The sequence below is a fragment of the Juglans regia genome, chromosome 5, assembly GCF_001411555.2.
Source record: "Juglans regia cultivar Chandler chromosome 5, Walnut 2.0, whole genome shotgun sequence".
Classification (NCBI taxonomy): domain Eukaryota; kingdom Viridiplantae; phylum Streptophyta; class Magnoliopsida; order Fagales; family Juglandaceae; genus Juglans; species Juglans regia.
The window spans coordinates 2957201-2976960 of record NC_049905.1 but is presented as its reverse complement, the minus strand read 5'-3'; the positions used below and the strand labels follow the sequence as shown (position 1 = coordinate 2976960).

Sequence of the window (19760 nt, the reverse complement as noted above, 5' to 3'; positions counted from 1 at the left end):
CATTGAAAGGGTCCATTGGAGAGAGAAAGAGCACGGCACATAAAATTCATACAAATAGAAAAATTTTACATACAAATCTTACACCGCAAACTTATATTTAATTAATATATAATTTATTATTTTTTATATTCTATTTTAATATTAAATATATATTTAAATAAAATAATAAAAGTCTGCACGTGCATTAGGTGAAGTACATCATCACCTCGCCTAATTATTACTCCTAGATATTTTTTTTTGGAGAGAAATGATACTTGCAGTCGTGAGCGTGCAGTCGCTTTGAAAAAAGTGAATAAATAAGGGACCCACCTGAAAAGAAATTAATTTTTTAATAGTGGACCCCACTCTTTTTCAAAGCGACTGCACGGCGTTTGCGCATTCCACGACTGTATGTAGCATTACTCTTTTTTTTTTCTTTTTCTTAAAAAGAAAACCGAAAAAGTCTTTTGTTTTACTGACACGTGACCGAACATTTTCTTTTTAATTAATTAAACAACACGTCGTGAATCCCATTCCCACCACCTACCCTCGGGAATCAACCTCAATTTTCTCAACGCAAGTTTTCAATGCTCTTACGATTTTAACCTCGTTTCTCAACTCAAATGTACCATACCTACAAGCCCATTCTCGTCTAACATTCCAAACGGTCTCCACCACATACCTATATCTCGAATCCTCTAATAGAATATAGCATATCCCCCTTAACGAAAATATTATATATTTAAATAATATTTTTTTAACTTTCATAAAAAATCATCTTTTTTTATTTCTGAATTTAAATAGAATCTTAATATTTAATAATTTAAAGATATGTTTTACAAAAAATATAAGACGAACAAAAACGTTTTTATTCCCAAAATGCTTTGCTTCTCCTTCACAGTAAAACCTCAGCTACCACAAAACCTGGCTCTGCACTTTGGAGAAGACTCGAGAGAGCTATATATATGCAGTTGTAATTTGGGAGAGAGGATGGGTGCGTAGGTTAAGCAGGGATACGTCGTGTCAAGCGCAGGATAGCTTCAAACTACTACTCTTTTCCTTTTCTGTGATGCTCGGTGTACTGTGCGCTCGTCCCAAGCCTTGGATCCTTACTTCCCTGTCCTCCTCCTTCGTCCACGGCTCGGCGGCTCACCATCACATCACCGGGCTACGCCAGAGCCCGGGCTTCAATGGCGACCTGAAGCCTCGGCGCCACCACTCCAGTGCTTGTCGGATTGATGGCTCCTTCGGTGGCGGTGCGGCCTCCATATGGCACGCGATCATGCCGTGCGGAGCCGCCGGGCATCCGAGCGATCTCCTGCTCCGTCGTAATGCGATGCTCCGGCGTGAGCGGAGGGGGGAGGGGTCGTGGAACGTCGCCTGGGACGCACGCCCCGCCCGCTGGCTTCACCGGCCCGACTCGGCTTGGCTACTTTTCGGAGTCTGCGCCTGCCTTGCGCCGCTGGATTTTGCGTTCGATGACAGTCCCGAGGCTATCGTTGTGGAAGCGAAAATCGAAGCTTGCGATTCCATTGACTCGAACGCTAACAAAAACGATGAAATCGACGGTTTTGATGCAATTTATTCGAACACCAGCAAGCCTAAGGAGGGCTCTGCTGATTACAGGGTCACAGGTCACTTCCATTCCAGACACCTTTATATTTGCTTAAATGCTCTTATCTTTTTTGGTTTTTTTTTTCAAGTAAAAAACGAAAGCATGAAATTCCATGGAATCTTTGATACTGCATTAATATTTTCCTGATGTTCAATTCATGTTGATGATATCATTACAGGGGTGCTGGCGGATGGTCGGTGTCTATTTAGAGCATTAGCACATGGGGCTTGCTCGAGGAGTGGGGAAGAAGCTCCCGATGAGAATCGTCAGAGAGAACTTGCTGATGAATTAAGAGCTCAAGTATGACTAAGAAGAACCCTTTTGTTTCGTTGAACATGAAGTGCCCACCATTACATCTAACCCGTTATGGTTTTGTAGGTTGTAGATGAACTTTTAAAGAGGCGGAAGGAAACAGAATGGTAATTTATATGATAATTTCTGAGTATTCCTTTAATTGGTTCGTGTGCCAACTTGTGATTAATTTTTTCTTGGGGTGATATTTTTAGGTTCATTGAAGGAGATTTTGATGCGTATGTGGAGAGAATTCAACAACCTTTTGTATGGGGTGGAGAACCTGAATTGCTGATGGCTTCTCATGTTTTGAAGTGAGTTTTTGAATGTTTTTTATTTTTTGGCCAGAAGTGTTTTGAGACTCTCCTGTGGCCAACTTCATTGGTAGTTCAAGCAATCTTCCTACTAGTATCTAAGATTCACTTGCATGTAGTCTAATAATTCGTTGTTTGCAAAACAATTGAGCAGCCTGACTCTAATTTTGATGGTTGTGGTTCCATTTTGTCACAGTTCTTTCAAACACAAAATGTTCATCATTGTCACATTCCCCCCCCCCCAAAAAAAAAACAAAGAACAAATGCACTGTTACATAACCCTTGGGACAGTTGAATTGTTGTCATCTCCATTTTAAGCCATTCAATGTTATTTATGATTATATGTAACAATTGTTGGATTAAGAGTTCATAGAATAGAAGAATGCACAACTTGATATTATGTGAACAAGATGGAGTCTCTTTGTCTCAACAAGTGCACCATCATTAAAACAGAGCTTCATTCAACCTCATATTCCACGTTCAAGTGGTCTTATCAATCTACTTATATCAAGCCCTGCATCTGATTCACTCTATTTTCACTTCAGGACACCAATATCAGTCTTCATGAAAAATAGAAGCTCCGGTCGTTTGGTAAACATAGCGAAGTATGGTGAAGAGTATCGAAAGGAGGAAGACAGCCCCATCAATGTGCTGTTTCATGGGTATGGTCACTACGATCTATTGGAGTCCTTCTCAGAATAAAGAACTAAACATCAAGAAGTTGAGTAGTGCTTTTTATAAGTTTTTCGAATAAAGTGAAAGCAATCTCAAAAAGAGCTTACGTTTCCCAGGAGGAAGTCTTTCAGACGGTCAAGATACGGCATCAAAGTTATATAATGGCCTGCAATAAGCTAACTATTGCATTAGGGCTTGTTCAATTTTGTAGGTACTACATATTTTTTTTTTCCTTGGGAAATTCAAACCCCATTATACACATCAAATTGATGATGTTAATCCTGGTGTTGATGATCCTTTTCTGTTCATGAAAACTGGGTTTCTTTTGTTCTTCCTATGCTTCTTGGGTCCTTTATACTTTGTGTTTGCAATCCAGTTTTGTGGCAGTAGGTGAAAATATCTTATCTTCGTCTTGTAAAGTAAAAATTGCAAAGATTTGAGTGGGCAGGCGAATTGTTGTTGACGATGAAGCTGCTTGGCCGAGTCTGCTTTATACACGTGTCTTGAAGGAAATCACACATCTTTCTTTCTCTTTCTTTCAATGGCGTGCAGCACTTTCGACCCCATATTATGCTTTGAAATTGAAATCAGTGTTGGAAAGTCACAATGCCTTTCGTAATCGTCACTTTTGAGTTCTTTGGACTCTTTAGCCACCCAGAAGTTTCCTATGTTGCGGTGCAGATTTTGAGTTGTACTTCTACTTTTTCCCCATACGTGGTATATATTATTTGTCATGTATAGTGATAGTTCCATTTTCCAAGCTCATGTTGAAGAAAAGAAAAGGTTCAAGCTGGCTACTGCAAGGGAGTACCATTTACAAAGATTTTTTTTTTTTTTTTTCTAATTTTCTGACTCAAATATTTTCTATAATTTAATTCAAAGAGATATAGACACAGTTTGTGAGTTTCGCTGTATTTAGGCTCCGTTTAGATACAGAGGTCATCTCAGTTCATTTCATTTCATCTTATCTAATTTTAATTAATAATCTCACTATTATTCATAAACCATCTCAATTCATTTTATTTCATTTCACTATTCAAACGAACCACGGACAACATATAATATAACAAAAATTTACATACTTTTGTGTTATTTTTCAAACATTGAGTTATAAAATTATAAAAAATATTCGCCGTATCAGAATTTCATTCTTTTTATTGATATAGTTTTGTGTATGTGTTGATACAATGTATGGAGATAACCTTTTTATAACAAAAAGACAAAGGACATTAAAATAAAGAGTGGCTCCCAATTTCTTGTGTGGAGGTTTCTTGCACGGTTTTCTGAAAGAAATAGAAAATAATGCATACACGTACGACATTTTTTTATAATTTTTATGTAATTATATTTTAAATAAAGAAATATAATGTTTAAAATAATTTATAAAAGTAATATTATTTTCTTATCCTTCGTTAAAATCCAAGGAATGATGTAGGAAAAGTTGTTCATCCACCAATGTTAGTATAGGAAACTGTAGATCGAGAAACTCCAGAATTTATCTGCCTATTATTTGTAAAAAAAAAAAAAAAAAAAAAAAAACAAAAGGTATCTTCTTAACTCTGTTTAAATGGAAGGTATTTTTATAAAATAACTTGAAAAATAATTATGAAAAAATCATTATTTTACAAAAGAAATACTTCTATTTGAAACAAAATAATAAAAAAAGAGTTGTATATATATTATTATTTTTCTTTTAAGTTTTCCCATAATGACTTTGCATGCCTTGCATTAATTTCATATTATGGAATTTTAATGAGAAATTATGGAGGATCTAGAACAAAGAGACATCATCAACATGCATGAAAGTAACATATGCGATAGAATGGCTAATAATTCAAGGTGGTAGAGGTAGGTGTCGTGGCATTATAGAACAACACATCTTATGTTGGCATGAATCAACATTAACCGTTTTATTCATAAGTCGGTGTAGAGAATATACCGTCCACATAATTAATGTGGCATTATTTGATTTATTAGGTTCAAATTTATAATTTTTTTATTTTATAAATTAAATATTACCACATCAGTAATATGCTATGTATGTATGGCACACTGAATTATGAATATAATTTTTTTGTGGCTAAATCAAGTCATTCTTTACTAAAGCAAAAGTACAATAATTAAATCCACTTCTTTTCAATATAGGTTATAATATTTTAGTCCGAGGTTGTTTATATATCACAATCCATTTTATATCACAAACTTTAAGTTATATTAGAAAACTTAATTTTCAAGTACAGTACCGCTGGTTTGCCCGAGAGGTTAAGGGGGAAGACTTAAGATCTTCTGCACATAAGTGCGCATGGGTTCGAACCCCATAGCCAGCATTTTTGTTCTTCTCTTAAAACTCAAATATATATGAGATTGTGTTTTTTTTATCAAAAAATCTACTCAACCTCCTACTATTCATACAACCTCCACACTCCACATTATTTTTATTTTTTATTTTTTTTTCTTTTATTAAATATTTATTATATAAATAATGAATAAAAAATTTAAAATAATTTAAAAAGAATAAACTCAAAAAAAAATTTTAAAAAAATATTAAAAATTTAAAAATTTTAAAAAAATGTGGAGTGTGGAGTGTGGTGGAGGTTGTGTAGCAAAGCTCTTTTTTTATAGTAATTCTACTCATCATCTTATGATATGACATTAGATAATAGATTTATAAGTAAAATATGTGGTATTAGATGATAGATTTATAAATCGTCTCTAATCATTTAATGTTACATTATAAAATGATGAAAAAATAGACGATAAATATATTTTTCTTTTTGAAATCCCAACTTCAGCAGTCTTCATTCCCAAGAAATTCTCTACCTACTATTACAAGCAATAAGCAACCCTATCTAGAATGTATGCATAATCAATCTTATGAGATTATTCTTTGCCAATCAATGTTACACTAAGCCTTGTTCGGATAATAAGATAAGATGAAAAATTTATGAATAATAATAAAATAGTTTATTAATAACAGTGAAATAGTTTGAATTAAGATATTTAATGAGAATTTTAAAAATGAGAAAAAAAAATTGAATAAAAATATTATACAGTTAAAATATTGTTAGAATATAATTTTTTAATATTATTTGTATTTTGAGATTTAAAAAAATTTAAATTATTTTTTATAAATATTTGAAAGTTTGAATAAGTTATAATGATTATTGTTTGGATTCGCAAGTTATCTCAGTTCATCTCAGCTCATCTCAACTCATTTCACTACTATTCATTACTATTCAGCAACTTTAACTCATAAATCTCACTACTATTCACAACTCATCTCATTACTATTCACAATCTATCTCAGCTCATCTCAAGTCATCTCAAGTCATCTTCGAATCAATCTTACCTCCTCAAGGCAACCCATCTTGAGTACTGATATTGGTCGTGTCTGTTTGAAACAACACCATCTCCCTGCACTACTCGATCTTCACACCATGGGAGACCACAGAGTTCTGACATCACTCTCTTGCCCTTTAATTTGATAATGGCGTTGATTCTACTGATTTGGGACATTATATAAGATGCCCCATAATTCTAGTTTTGAAATGAAAGTATTTTATTATATATCAAGTCAGTGTGTAGATCACACAATTCACATTACTTAAATAGTAAGATTTGATCAGTAAAATTAAAATTTTAAAATTTATGTTTCAAATCAAATTATGTTATGTAAGCATTTTATTAGGTATGCTTTAAACAATAATTCTCATTCTTTTTTATAATAAGGCATCAAGATTATGACACATCAACATTTCATCAACGTAAGGGTATTCTATTCTCATGATGGTACGTAGAACATATCATTCAAATCTCTTAAATGATAAACTTTAATTTATAAGATTTAAAATTTAAAATTTATCTTTAAAATTAAAATTTTCATTCTAACGATCTCTAAAATAATGTTAAAAGGCCTGACTAAAGATTATTTGGGCTAATTGAGAAAATTTCACGATAATTGCAAAATATAAACAAGAAAATCAGCCAAGTCCACGTTGAATCTATTTGTCTCGCCGGTCGAAGTCGCTTTCTTGCATCGTCCATATCTCTTCTCTTCTCTTCTCTTTTTCTGTCTTGGATGAGGCTTTTATATATTTGAACTTATTTACCATTAATGCAGCCAAATCAATCATTTGACTTGTATCGTATACCGTCGGTCGAAGTTGCTATCATGCTTTGTCCATATCCTTCCCAGATTTAAGAACATGGATGTCTATTCAATGACCATAAATTCAACAGGCAGATATATATATATTTTTTCATATCTATGATTACTTGGAATCTCCAGTGTGTATATAGGGGCTTAGAAGTTAGAACACCCAGTGACTGTCCGAGCACTGGAAAGAGGTCGAGGGGAAGATAGGATCCATCAAATATCCAGCCAATCCATTACTATTATTGTTTTCAATCACCTTGCTTGCTGTGGGAGAGGAAAGGAAGTGATCATGGAAGCTTTGAGTCCAAACTCCACCGTTAATGCAACCACAGTTTTCAAGGAAAGTGAAGTTCTTGACCCTCCAAAACAGCTCGATGCTGGAGCTTTGTTCGTCCTCAAATCCAGAGGTAATTAGAAACTCTCCTTTTTTTTCCCTTTAAATATTGCAGTTTCAATTCCCATCGATATGTTTCTGATCCCATCATTTCAGATGCTGTAGCAGTACTTCACCACCACTATAGGAAAACTTCTTGCCTGAGGATATTAATTTTCATGTTGTAATATTAGTGGACAAATGACTGAGGGGGGCAACTTTTCCTCTTTCTTTTAGCTATGTAATATGATTGTAAGAAAGATAGAAGAATGGAAAAATGTACAGTTCGAGTACAATATTTACGAGAGATTACAGCGAAGGAACCGATTTATGTACATTATGGAAAAAAAGAGCTAGCATACATAATCATGCTAAACAAGTTCTTGACTACTTGAGTTGAGTATCAAAGGGTAGAATCAGTGAGCTGATCTTCTTGTTGATTCTGGCATGGAGCAAAGGAATGCTTAATTTCTAGCTTCATGTTGTAATTAATATTCAAAATCTTGCTGGTGTTTAGTTGTATATTCTGCCTCTCTCTCTCTCTCTTTCTCTTAAAGCAATTGTGCACACAAAGTGTTTGCAAAAAACCTCAGTAACCGTGAGTATCTGAGTCTCTTTGTTATCTATTTTATAGTAGAGTACAATATTACAAGATGTATATTGCCGTTAGACACATTGATTTATACATAGAAAGTACTGTAAATACAAGGATATGAATATTGAACCAAAAAGGGAATTATCTAGCCGTTGCATGTGATGGACTTTTCTTTAAGAACTTGGGTAGCCGTTGCATGGGATGGTAAGTCCTCTGATTGTGTGGATTCTATAGCCGTTGCATGTGCTTTACTTGGTAACTCCTGTGATTGTGTGGTTTGAGTTGATGATGGTTGACTATTGTTAATACCTCTCTCTGAGGTTTTTTGAGGTATTTTCAGGCTCATGGCTGCACTGTGGATACCATTTGTCCACATCCATTGTGGCTCCGTCGCTTCTGAGTCTTCCCTATGCGCTGGCCTTGTTAGGCTGGGTTGCAGGAGTTCTTTGCCTCATCCTTTTAGGTTTGGTGACTTTCTATTCCTATAATCTTCTATCTATGGTTTTGGATCACCATGCACAACTCGGTCAGCGCCAGCTTCGGTTTCGGGATATGGCAAGAGATATTCTAGGTGAGTAATCCATCCCTTCACTCATGCCATTTTTTTTTTTTTTTTTATCATAAATCGTGTACTAACTATTTTCATGTTCTGACTTCTGAGATATTAATCAAAGGAATTAAGAAAAAAAGTAAACCCTTGAGGTCTCAGGGAAGAGATATTTGATTTGAAACAGAGTTGATGCTTTAATGGAGATGATTCCTTCCTCTTTCTTCTTCTTCTTCTTCTTCTTCTTCTTCTTCTTCTTCTTCTTGTTCCCCTTTTAAGGGGATGAAAGTAGATCAAATGAACAGCACTTCTGCAACTGAATGATAACATGTCCGAGGTAAATGCATTGGCAGGACCGAGTTGGGGCAAATATGTGGTAGGCCCACTTCAAATTGTGATCTGCTATGCCGCAGTTGTTGCTGGTGCTCTTCTAGGAGGACAAAGCCTCAAGGTTAGTTGTGTTCTAAGTAATTTGAGATACTTTCCAATCCAATGTGACAATAATCTTTCAAACTTGTTTTGGAAAATAACAGCCCCCTTGATGGATCCAATAAGAAACAGGAGGGAAAAAGAACATCTAAAATCAAAATACTCCATTTGGACTATGATCTTCGCTATAAAAAAGATGCATCACAGTGAAGCTTTCAAAGAACAGATTCCACAATTACATGTACAAAAAGCTGTGCTTTTTCTTGTTCACTACTAATTGGTTAATTTTTCATTTTGTCAGTTCATTTACTTGCTCTCAGTTCCAAATGGGACAATGAAACTTTACCAATTTATCATCATTTTTGGAGTCTTGCTGCTGATCTTGGCCCAAATTCCATCCTTCCACTCCCTGAGGCATATCAATCTTGTCTCCCTTACCCTTTGTCTTGCTTACAGCACTGGCGTTACAGTCGGTTCTGTATACATCGGTAGGACTTCAAAAACGCAAATCCATGAAATTATGAAAAACATTTCTTTGTAGGTTTGTATCTATGTCACAGACTCACATACAAACAAACACTTCTTTTTCAGGATACTCCAAGAATGGTGATACCAGGGACTATTCTGTGAATGGCTCTGCAGAAAATCGCGTTTTTGGGGCAGTTAATGCTGTCTCAATCATTGCTACCACATATGCCTGTGGGATTATCCCTGAAATACAGGTATGGTTGAGAGCCACTGCTTTCATTCTTGTCCATGTTTTAGTGAAATGGCGATATGTTTCACATCTAACTACAAAATACTGTATTGAATATCTTCCATGTGCAGGCAACTATAGCTCCTCCAGTGCAGGGCAAGATGTTCAAAGGTTTATGCGTTTGTTACGCTGTTATAGCCTCGACTTTTTTCAGCGTTGCAATCTCTGGGTATTGGGCATTCGGTAATCACGCTCTGGAGAGTAGTACAGTTATTTCAAATTTAATGGGCAAGGAAAAGCCTTTGCTGCCAACTTGGTTTCTCTTGATCATCAATGTTTTCACTCTTCTGCAAATAGCAGCCGTCACGGTGGTAAGTCTGAACTCACGACTATTTAATCTAACAATTACCAAACATATGAAGCAAGCCCTACAACATTTGAAGCTATCTTTTTGCCACCTTTTGACACTTCAAGACGAGTGATACAATCATGAGTTGTATAAGTGCCGTATACTCTTTTTGAAAAGAGTAAGGTTCATCATAAAAAGAATAATTTTTTCATGTAAGTCATATATTTACCTTCTTTTTTAAAAATGAATGTGCGACGTTGCACAATCTATGACAGTAAATATCATTTCTCATATACTACATACATTGGTTACCCTACAGGTTTACTTGCAACCAACAAATGAAGTACTTGAGAAGAAGTTTGCAGACCCAAAAATGCACCAATTCTGCGTTCGTAACGTTGTACCGAGGTTTATTTTCCGGTCCTTGTCAGTGATCATAGCAACAGTTTTTGCGGCAATGCTGCCTTTCTTCGGAGACATCATGGCTATTATGGGGGCATTTGGATTCATTCCTCTGGATTTTATTTTCCCAATGGTTGTATACAACGTGACTTTCAAGCCCTCAAAGCGAGGCCTGGTTTTTTGGGGGAACACATTGATAGCAGTAGTTTCAGGAGTGTTATCTGCAATAGGTGCAATAGCATCAGTTCGACAAACAGTTCTTGATGCCAATGAATATCGTTTGTTTGCTAACATATGATAATGTAGTATATGAAGTAGAACAAATGCTAGAACTTGGAAGAACAGAGGATCTCTATTATGATACAATGTGAAAGTATTAATTATTTAAGAAATTTAAAGCCAACAGAAAGATGTAGATTGATTTTATTATTTAATTTATATGAAGAAAATTTATATAGTTGTATAACCTTTTTTTTATATATAATTTTTACACAGTTCTTCAATAAATTATCATTATTTAATTTAAATTCATTAAAATAAAACAAATTTTACATAAATTTAAAGAAATAATTTTTTATTAAAATAATTGTATAATAATTATATAATAATTGTGTTGTTTCTAAAGAACTAGGGCTTGTTTGGAAAATTAGATGATCTTATCTCGTTTCAAAACTTTTCGTAATTATTTTTTCAAGTATTATCTAAATACAAATACTTTTTAATTTTAAATCTTTTAACTTTTTCATTAATCATTATTTAATAATTGCAACTTATCCAAAATGCCAAAAAAAAAACACAAAAAAAAAAAACAATAGAACGCTATCAAATTTCAAAACAAAAATTATATTATAAAATATTTTAATTCTATAATATTTTTATTTAATTATTTCTCTTTCATTTTCCAAAATTTAATAAAACATCCTAACTCAAATTATTTCACATCTCTTCACAAACTATTTCATTATTATTCACAAAATTATCGTCTCATCTCACTTTCAAAATAAACCCTTTGGCCTAGTTTGGATAGTAAGAGTCTTTCATCTTATCTCATCTCATTTCATTTTATTTCATCTCATCTTAATATTTAAACACTACAAATACAAATACTTTTCTATTTCAAATATTCAATTTTTTAATCTAATCATTACAACTTTTTTAAATTTCTAAATAAAAAAAAAAGAACTTAACTCAAATAATTTTAATATTATTCATAAATAATTTGACTCTTATTCATCTCATTACGTCAAACTATCAAACCCAGGCTTTAGACACAGTTGCATCAAACTGACCACGGTCAAAATAAAGGAAACAAAAAGAAAAGTATTCAAATTTCAACCATTCATGAAAGATGGATTTAAAGCCGTGTACACAACATTTAACAAGCAATTCCCAGGATTATGTCTATCTTGGTAACTCGACAAAATAGCCTTCCTGTTTTGTCAAAATACATCAAACAATCAATAGGTAGTTATTTCTCGAGAAATAAACAACAAGGATATAGCATACCATGTAACATACTAACGCACACGTGCGTCAGACTAATCCAATGTTTTGTCCTGAACTCAAATTAATCATTAGATTAATATACATGAATATTTGTTCAAAATTTAATTAACTTATATAACTCTTTTACAATTCTGAATTTTATTTATTTTTTAATAATGTAACATTTTGTATTTATTAATTGTCAAGAGAAATAATATTTACAATTTTAAAATATGTAAACTTCGTGTGCCACTTTAATAAAATAAATAAATATGAGATTCATATAAAAAAATTATTTTTTTAATAGTAAATCTCACTTTTTTTTTTTAAAGAGAGTACGCGAGAATTATATAGTTTAACTGTTTAAGATTGTATCTAGCTAGCATTACTCAATTATCAAATAAGTTATAAAAAAAGTTATAAAAGAACTATAAGTACTTATTTATTTTTACAGATGAGATAAGATGAGTTAAAATTAAAATTAAAAATTGAATAAAATATTATTAAAATATATTTTCTTCAAATGTTTATATAGAATAACTTAATTTAAAAAGTAAATTTCAAAATTATAAAATGTGCCTGTATTTTTGTTCTAAGAATAGATATCGATTCGAATGTCGGACCAAGGATGAAAAAGTAATAATAAACTTTTATTTGTATTATTGACCCGGACCGACTTGTTGGACCGTCCGTAAAGTTGGCCCGGCCGACTCACTCACTGTTATCTGAGTCTACAGGTCTAATCTGTAAAACGACACATTTCCGCGTGATTGCCATTAATGATGGTGACGGGTGTCCCCCAACTTGTGAGGTTTTGCAAGTGTGCCCTTAGATTTAGTTCCATTTGTACGTGTGTCTGCTGAAATCAAGAATTTCTTCTTAATGCCTCCCATTTCACTGATATTAATATACTTAACAAAACAAATCTAGAAAAAAGTACATATTTGAACAGCTGAAATTAAAGACAATTTGAAAAATAAAACATTAATAAAGCTTATTACCTTAAAAAGGAAATATATTCATGTATGTAAATTTATCTTTTGATACAAAATATAATTATTACACTATTTTTCTTTATTTGCAAGTTGATGTGAACTGTACCGTTAATATGACAATATTTTATTTATAAAAAATTTTAAAATTAAATATTTTCATATTAACAATACGTCACAAATTCATATTCATACATTCATATTTATAAGTATGAATATGTGTATAAAGTTTATATATAAATATGAACAAGAGTGAGCTTTGTTTCCATATCTTTGGCTAGTAATTTATAATCTCTAACCTTGTTTGTCTTTGTTGGAAACTAGGCATTACGCCCTTGTAGTGTTTAAGTCCCTTTGTTTTTGTCTTCTTGATTCATGTGTATAAAATGCTTCCAAATGTGATAATACCTACTAGAGTGAGCTTTGTTTAAGAAATTAAATTGTTATAAATCCAAAGGGTGCAACCTAGCGATCAAATGGTAGCTTTGAATGAAATATAAATTTAGATATGATGAGTTTAATTTCGTATCGAGATTTTGTCTGAATTACCTAAAATATAATATTTTGACAGATAGAATTGTGTATCCGACATTTACATTTTAATCATATAAGTTCTATGTTTAAGAATAAATATAAATCATTTTTACATGATATGTGAATAAATTCGTATTTTACTAAAATATTATCGATAATTTCCTTTAATTTTGAAAAACATAAGATTTTTTTCTGGTAAAAAATCTTTTTTATTTTCAATAAGAAAAAGAAAGAAAATAACCAAAGATAACAACAAATAAAAAGTGGGACAAATTGGCATATAAAGAAACGTAGGAGGAGGGTCCAAAATGCAAAACGAGCACTAAAAAATCACCTGTCTATCTTTATTTTCACTCGTTCTCGCTCTTCTTTTTCAGTTTCTACAATTCGTGCTTTCCTCCGTGTGGCTCTAGTTCCCAGTGCACCTCCGTAACGCTCTCTCTGGCTTACCCAGCTTTGCTTCGGAATTTGGACAGCGGTCGGTGAGTTCTTCTCTACTTCCTTTTTTGTTTTCTTTTGAATATACCATTTTGCTTTTATTTGCTTCGTGGTGTTGTGTAAATCTAAGAGATAGTATGGTTCAGATTTTGGGTTTGTAAATTTGTTCGATTAAGCAGCTTAACGGTTGAAGTAAAAGCACAAAGTTTTTGTGCAGAGTAAAGGGTCGCGAATTTCCATCTCTGGATGAACTTTGTTTGAGATTTTGATTTGGCTGTGAATTATAGGTTCATGTCATTTTCACTTTCTTGTTTCGGCATTTATTGTGGTGAGCTTGTTACCGCTAAATATTATATTATTGTGAGAAAATTGTTGAAAAGAAGGAAAAAATAAAGAAGAGAAGCTTCGATTTCATGCTTCATGCCAACCCCCCAAAAAAAAACGATACTTTAATTTAATTCAGTGAAAGAGTTGGAATACAACGAGTTTTATATTTGATATCTGCACCGAACCCTCGAGTTGTGCCTTACTACATTCATTTAGAGCCAAGGAGGGTTTGTTAAATGAATTAGGATAATTTCAAAGAGTATCTGATTTTCTAAGTTTTTGGTACAAGAAGTTTATCTCTTATTTTATCAGTCGTTGGTTGTGATTTGTTTGATATTTACTGTAGGATCGAAATATATGATGGTGAGTTTGGTGTAGAGATATTGTCTCAGATTTTCTGGGGTAAGAGATGGTTGCAGAGTCGTGGTTTCGCAGTCTGTGGAAGACTCCACGAAAGCATGAGGCCGGTCCTGGGAAAGTGTTGATTGGGGTGTTAGCATTTGAAGTTGTAAGCTTGATGTCCAAGGTGATTCATCTATGGCAGTCTCTAAGTGACAGGCAAATTGCTAGGTTGAGAGAAGAGATCACGAATTCAGTTGGTATAAAGAAGCTTGTCTCGGATAATGAGGATGTCATTGTTGCTTTGATATGTGCTGAGATGTTTGAGAATTTGGGACATGTGGCAAAATCTGTGGCCAGGCTTGGGGCAAAGTGCAGTGATCCTAGTTTGAAGAGTTTTGAGAATGCTTTTAGTGATTCAATCAAAATTGGTATTGACCCATATGGGTGGGGATTTACATGGAGAAAGATGGAAAATAAAGTCAAGAAGATGGAAAGATTCATTGCAGCCAATGCAAACTTGTATCAGGAGATGGAAATTCTTTCAGATCTAGAACTGACTCTGAGGAGAATGAAGGGTAATGATGAATATGATGGTGTAAGTTTGCTTGAATATCAAAAAAAGGTTTCATGTAAGCGGCAGGAGGTGAAAAACCTAAAACAGATCTCACTGTGGAGCAGGTCTTATGATTACACAGTTCGTCTTTTGGCAGGATCTCTGATGACAATATCAAGTAGAATGAAACATGTCTTTGGAATTCAACAGATGGTAGATGCTGATATCAGAGATTCAAGAGAGATGAATTCTGATTATATGCCTCGCAGCCACTCAGTTTCTGCTTTGTTGCAAACTTCGGATTATCCATCCAAGAATGGTCTCGATAAATTTGCTTCAGGTCCCCTTGGGGGTTTTATTGCTAAATCAGGACCAATTTCGAGAAAAAGCAATCCTAATAATTTCTATTCAGGTCCTATCAGTGGCTCAACCACAAAATCAGGCCCTATTTCTGGAAAGAATAAAAATTTCAACTTCTTTTCAGGCTCTCTTTCAAGGGTAATGACAAAATCTGGACCAATTTCTGGATCGGAGGAAATTAGGCAGAAGAAGTGGCAGAACCATGGCCAGTCGCCTGGGATTAATGGGAAAAAGCAACCTTTGAAACCCAACCGACTTACCCAAGTTGGGCCTTTTAAAGGATGCATGCTGGCTGGAAATAATTCTCCTGTTGCCAATTGTTATTTAAGTCTGGAAGTTGTTCGTTCTGGGAATCTCAATGGAGCCAAAGATGTCAATGCAGACCTCCTTGCTCCTGGAAAAAATGATCATTCTAATATATCAATCTTCAAATCCAAACGCAAGTTGTTGGATGCTCCACCTGAAACCCTTGGTGGTGCTGCTTTAGCGCTGCACTATGCAAATGTCATTATCGTAATCGAGAAACTTGTGGCTTCTCCTCACTTGATTGGTCTTGATGCAAGAGATGATTTATACAATATGTTACCCATGAGTGTGAGAGCCACGCTTCGGGAAAAGCTAAAACCATTCACCAAGAGCCTGGCTTCATCTGTTTATGATACAGTTCTTGCAGGAGAGTGGAGAGAGGCAATGGCAGGGATATTAGAATGGTTGGCACCACTTGCTCATAACATGATAAGATGGCAGTCTGAGAGGAGTTTTGAGCAGCAGAGCCTGATTTCCCGGACAAACGTTGTTCTGGTGCAAACCCTTTATTTTGCAAATCAAGAGAAGACAGAAGCAACAATCACTGAGCTTCTTGTTGGTCTGAATTACGTCTGGAGATTTGGTAGAGAACTCAATGCAAAAGCTTTAGTGGGGTGTGCTGGCAGTAGAATAAATGGCGAATATTTGGATGTGGATAAGTGACATAATTTCAGCTCATGGCAATTACCAACTGAAACAACTGTAGGTCCCTTGCAACTGACTGGCCTCGGGAATACGGCTGGAACCGACTCGTTGGTTCTTTAGGCTTCTCAATTCTTCTTGAAAAACATTAATCATGTGCTTGGTGCGGAAGAGAGAAAACACCACCTACCGTATGCATACATCAATACCGAAATTCTTAGTGCGTAAAAGGTATTTGTTTGAGCATGCAAATATTCTTTCCTTTTTTGCTGAGAATTCCTAGTAGAGTACAATTTGTTATTGGTCAAGCTTGAATGGTGTATTTATTAGCAGTACCTGTTGTTTGTAGTAATTGTACAAGTACATATAAAGGCTGTCCTCTTTAGAAAAATCTCTTCTGGTACTGTTTCATTTTGAGTGGCGATATGTATTTGATGTAATGATGGTAAGCTTTACTCTTTATCCCACATTGCAAATGAAGGGTTTTTACGCATTATCAGATTCTAATTTTGGCTTACAGATCTTATATCGTCATGACTGTTATGTAGAAAGACCATTGTAAATTATTTCCAAACCCTCTCTTAGGCTCTTAAGGTATTTATTGTTCTTGCAAAGTTGCAAGCTGTCTCAAGTATCATAAGAAACTCAGGCTTGCAATGTGTCCGGCACAGCCAATACGTACCTACAGATTCTTTTTATTCATGATTTGTCATAATTTTCATGTTCAGCATTAGTGAGGAATCTTTCCTCTTGAAAAGAGAATTCAAATTGCATGATAAAATAAAAAATAATAAAATAATAATAAAAAAAAAGGACCTTGGCTCCAATTATTATTGTCCGAGTTTTAGCCACTTAAATACTAGGCAAAAGAAACGATACGATTATTACTTCTGATGTTGGTATTACCTATCCAGATGTGGCCATAAGAGATATGCTACAAATATAAAAAAATTATACAAAATGAAAATTACAAATTGACGTGGCTTCATGTGATATGTTAGATTTAGGGGTGGAAAAAACAAAACCGGTAAACTGGACTGAACTGGTCCAATACCGAGTTTGGTTCGGTCCGGTACCGGTTTTATTTTTCTCAAAACCGGTCAAAATCGATTTGGTTTCGATTTTTCTTTTTCTAACACTAGACCGAACCGGTTTATATATATATATTTTAACTTTTTATATTATATAAATAACTTTTATATTATATCATAATTGATAATCAACCACGCATTGCATTATATATATATATATTAATTATGTGCTAAAATGCTAGAAGCAAGCTAGGTAAAATGTTGATGTGTAAGCTGGTACAAAAATTGAAAACAAAATATAATTAACATGGCAAAATGAAATTATATGAGCATCATAAAAAATAGTATTCATTTGCAGTAGTGGTCGAGAAGGATTTCAACAATTGATAGGACGTGTAGCCTTCACAAAAATGGCTTATTAGGCATAGAAGATTGTATGAAATAAAATTTCCTCTTTTTCTATTTTTTATTATTTCAAACTTTTGAGTGATGTTTTTATAAGATTATGAATGATGTACAACAAATAAACTCAAGTCGTGTTTGAATAAAATTAGATCATACTTCACTCATAAAGTCTAACTATGTACGTACGAATTCAATTTGTTTACACATTCTTATAAATTCTAACAGTTTCCAAGAGATTTCCTAGATATCGATGGGTTATAGAAAACATGCTTCAGTACTATTGGTACTATTTTTTAAGTCAATGGACATCTTTTTCACGTCCACTGCCTGCTTAATTAATCAGTGCATGACCTTTCAAATTTAATATATTGACCATCAATGTACGTCATTACTTTTTTTTCATTTTGGATTAGATCGAAAATCTCAATCCACATTATTGGTGGAGGTCCTCTCGATCGTGAAGCTTTTTTTTTTAATCATCTAACAAGTGGGTCTCACATTTATAAATTGAGTATGTACACTATAATATATCTATACGAGCTGGCAACGATATTATGTACTCTTAAAACATATAATTAATTTTCTATATTATTGAAAAATGGGTTTTCGATAAACGTCTTAGTTTTAGAATATCTTTTTACTTTTTGTCAATAAAAAAAATTATATTTTTCTTTTAAACAGGAACCAAACACAATCTCAATCTTTTTTTTTTCCCATCCCAATATATATGCAACGCTGAAATGTGGCTGGTGTAAATATTACAAATGATAGACTGCATAATCAACATTCCAAAGAAGACGGGCTCGATCACTATATATGAGAAGACAAGCCTCTTGACATTGAAAGAGATAATAACAACTAATGGGTCTCTGTCTAATCACTTTTATATTACATATAAATTTTATATTATTATTATTATTATATATATTATATGCTACATTTCTAATTAATATAACATGAAATTCTAATCTTATTATTCATGTTTATTAATCTCATTGAAAGAGATAATAACAACTAATGGGTCTCTGTCTAATCACTTTTATATTACATATAAATTTTATATTATTATTATTATTATTATATATATTATATGCTATATTTCTAATTAATATAACATGGAATTCTAATCTTATTATTCATGTTTATTAATCTCACTAATAAGTTAGACACTATTTATATTATACTATTATAATTGAACATTCAAAATTAGTACTTGTTAATAATAAATACTAAATTCTCACAATTAAGTTTAGTATTAACAAAATTATAATATTAAACATATATAGCATCACACGTGTAAATGGTAAACTGAAAAATCAGACTAGACTGACGCGAAATCGAAAAAATCGAAAATTCTGATTACATAAAAATCACGTCATTTTGTAGATTTACTTTTGTGATTAAAATATTTCTCTTAAAGCCACAGCCTGACCACAATCCTATCTAGAACATACTAATACTAAGTCGACAGACATTGACATTTTTAATCCATAAAGATTCAAACCATGACTTCCCATTCTTTGAATCTCATGGTATTGAACTTCTTATTACTGAGTAGTATCATCCTTGGTGGTGGCGGTGGTGGTGAAGAATAATATAATCTGTGTGGTATATTAAGCTTGAACAGTCAATTGATGCTGTCAATGCACCCACTCAAGAATGGTGCAGGATTGCAAGGAAAGCAGAAAGACTTGCCAATCATCATAAACACCCAAGAGTGGGCCAGCTCAATAATTTCCCAACCACCATAGTTTGGAGGCTGCTGTTTGTTTACTTTGTTTTCTTCTATAATATCTAGGTGTGCTAATCTTTTAATTCAGCCAATATATACCTCTTCCTCCTCCTCTTGTTCTTCTTCTTTTCCCACCCATAAAAAATTCTCAAAAAATAGTCTTAATCACATTAACACATGAATGCCCAAAA

At 33.4% G+C, this 19760-nt stretch overlaps 3 protein-coding genes and 1 non-coding gene across 5 annotated transcripts; all 4 read left to right on the top strand.

Moving 5' to 3' along the window:
- Window positions 1–804: 804 nt before the first annotated feature.
- Window positions 805–3344, top strand: LOC109009371. The gene is made up of 5 exons (XM_018989829.2): window positions 805–1613; window positions 1773–1894; window positions 1973–2013; window positions 2101–2199; window positions 2745–3344. The coding sequence occupies exons 1-5, from the start codon at window positions 1049–1051 to the stop codon at window positions 2899–2901; spliced, it is 984 nt and encodes a 327-aa protein (XP_018845374.2). The 5' UTR covers window positions 805–1048; the 3' UTR covers window positions 2902–3344.
- Window positions 3345–5118: 1774 nt separating this feature from the next.
- TRNAL-UAA lies at window positions 5119–5201 on the top strand. The gene has a single exon. It is a non-coding gene; the product is annotated as a tRNA-Leu (tRNA).
- A 1935-nt stretch (window positions 5202–7136) lies between these two features.
- On the top strand, window positions 7137–10848 carry LOC109009370 (GABA transporter 1-like). Its single transcript, XM_018989828.2, has 7 exons — window positions 7137–7437; window positions 8339–8569; window positions 8899–8996; window positions 9276–9462; window positions 9566–9696; window positions 9803–10042; window positions 10340–10848. The coding sequence occupies exons 1-7, from the start codon at window positions 7320–7322 to the stop codon at window positions 10718–10720; spliced, it is 1386 nt and encodes a 461-aa protein (XP_018845373.1). The 5' UTR covers window positions 7137–7319; the 3' UTR covers window positions 10721–10848.
- A 2919-nt stretch (window positions 10849–13767) lies between these two features.
- Window positions 13768–16908, top strand: LOC109009369 (protein PSK SIMULATOR 1-like). 2 transcript variants are annotated; one of them, XM_018989826.2, is made up of 2 exons: window positions 13768–13911; window positions 14545–16908. In XM_018989826.2, exon 2 carries the CDS (start codon window positions 14608–14610, stop codon window positions 16420–16422), a length of 1815 nt encoding a protein of 604 aa, XP_018845371.2. In that variant the 5' UTR covers window positions 13768–13911; window positions 14545–14607; the 3' UTR covers window positions 16423–16908. The 2 variants fall into 2 exon arrangements, with proteins under 2 accessions (XP_018845371.2, XP_018845370.2); XM_018989825.2 differs by having other exon boundaries at window positions 13769–13915.
- Window positions 16909–19760: the final 2852 nt, after the last annotated feature.

Coding starts and splice junctions, on each gene's coding strand:
- LOC109009371 (XM_018989829.2), top strand. CDS start 1,049: ATGCTCGGTGTACTGTGCGCTCGTCCCAAGCCTTGGATCCTTACTTCC. Junction 1,614..1,772: donor TGCTGATTACAGGGTCACAG/GTCACTTCCATT, acceptor ATATCATTACAG/GGGTGCTGGCGGATGGTCGG. Junction 2,200..2,744: donor ATGGCTTCTCATGTTTTGAA/GTGAGTTTTTGA, acceptor TTTTCACTTCAG/GACACCAATATCAGTCTTCA.
- LOC109009370 (XM_018989828.2), top strand. CDS start 7,320: ATGGAAGCTTTGAGTCCAAACTCCACCGTTAATGCAACCACAGTTTTC. Junction 8,570..8,898: donor TATGGCAAGAGATATTCTAG/GTGAGTAATCCA, acceptor ATGCATTGGCAG/GACCGAGTTGGGGCAAATAT. Junction 10,043..10,339: donor AAATAGCAGCCGTCACGGTG/GTAAGTCTGAAC, acceptor GTTACCCTACAG/GTTTACTTGCAACCAACAAA.
- LOC109009369 (XM_018989826.2), top strand. CDS start 14,608: ATGGTTGCAGAGTCGTGGTTTCGCAGTCTGTGGAAGACTCCACGAAAG.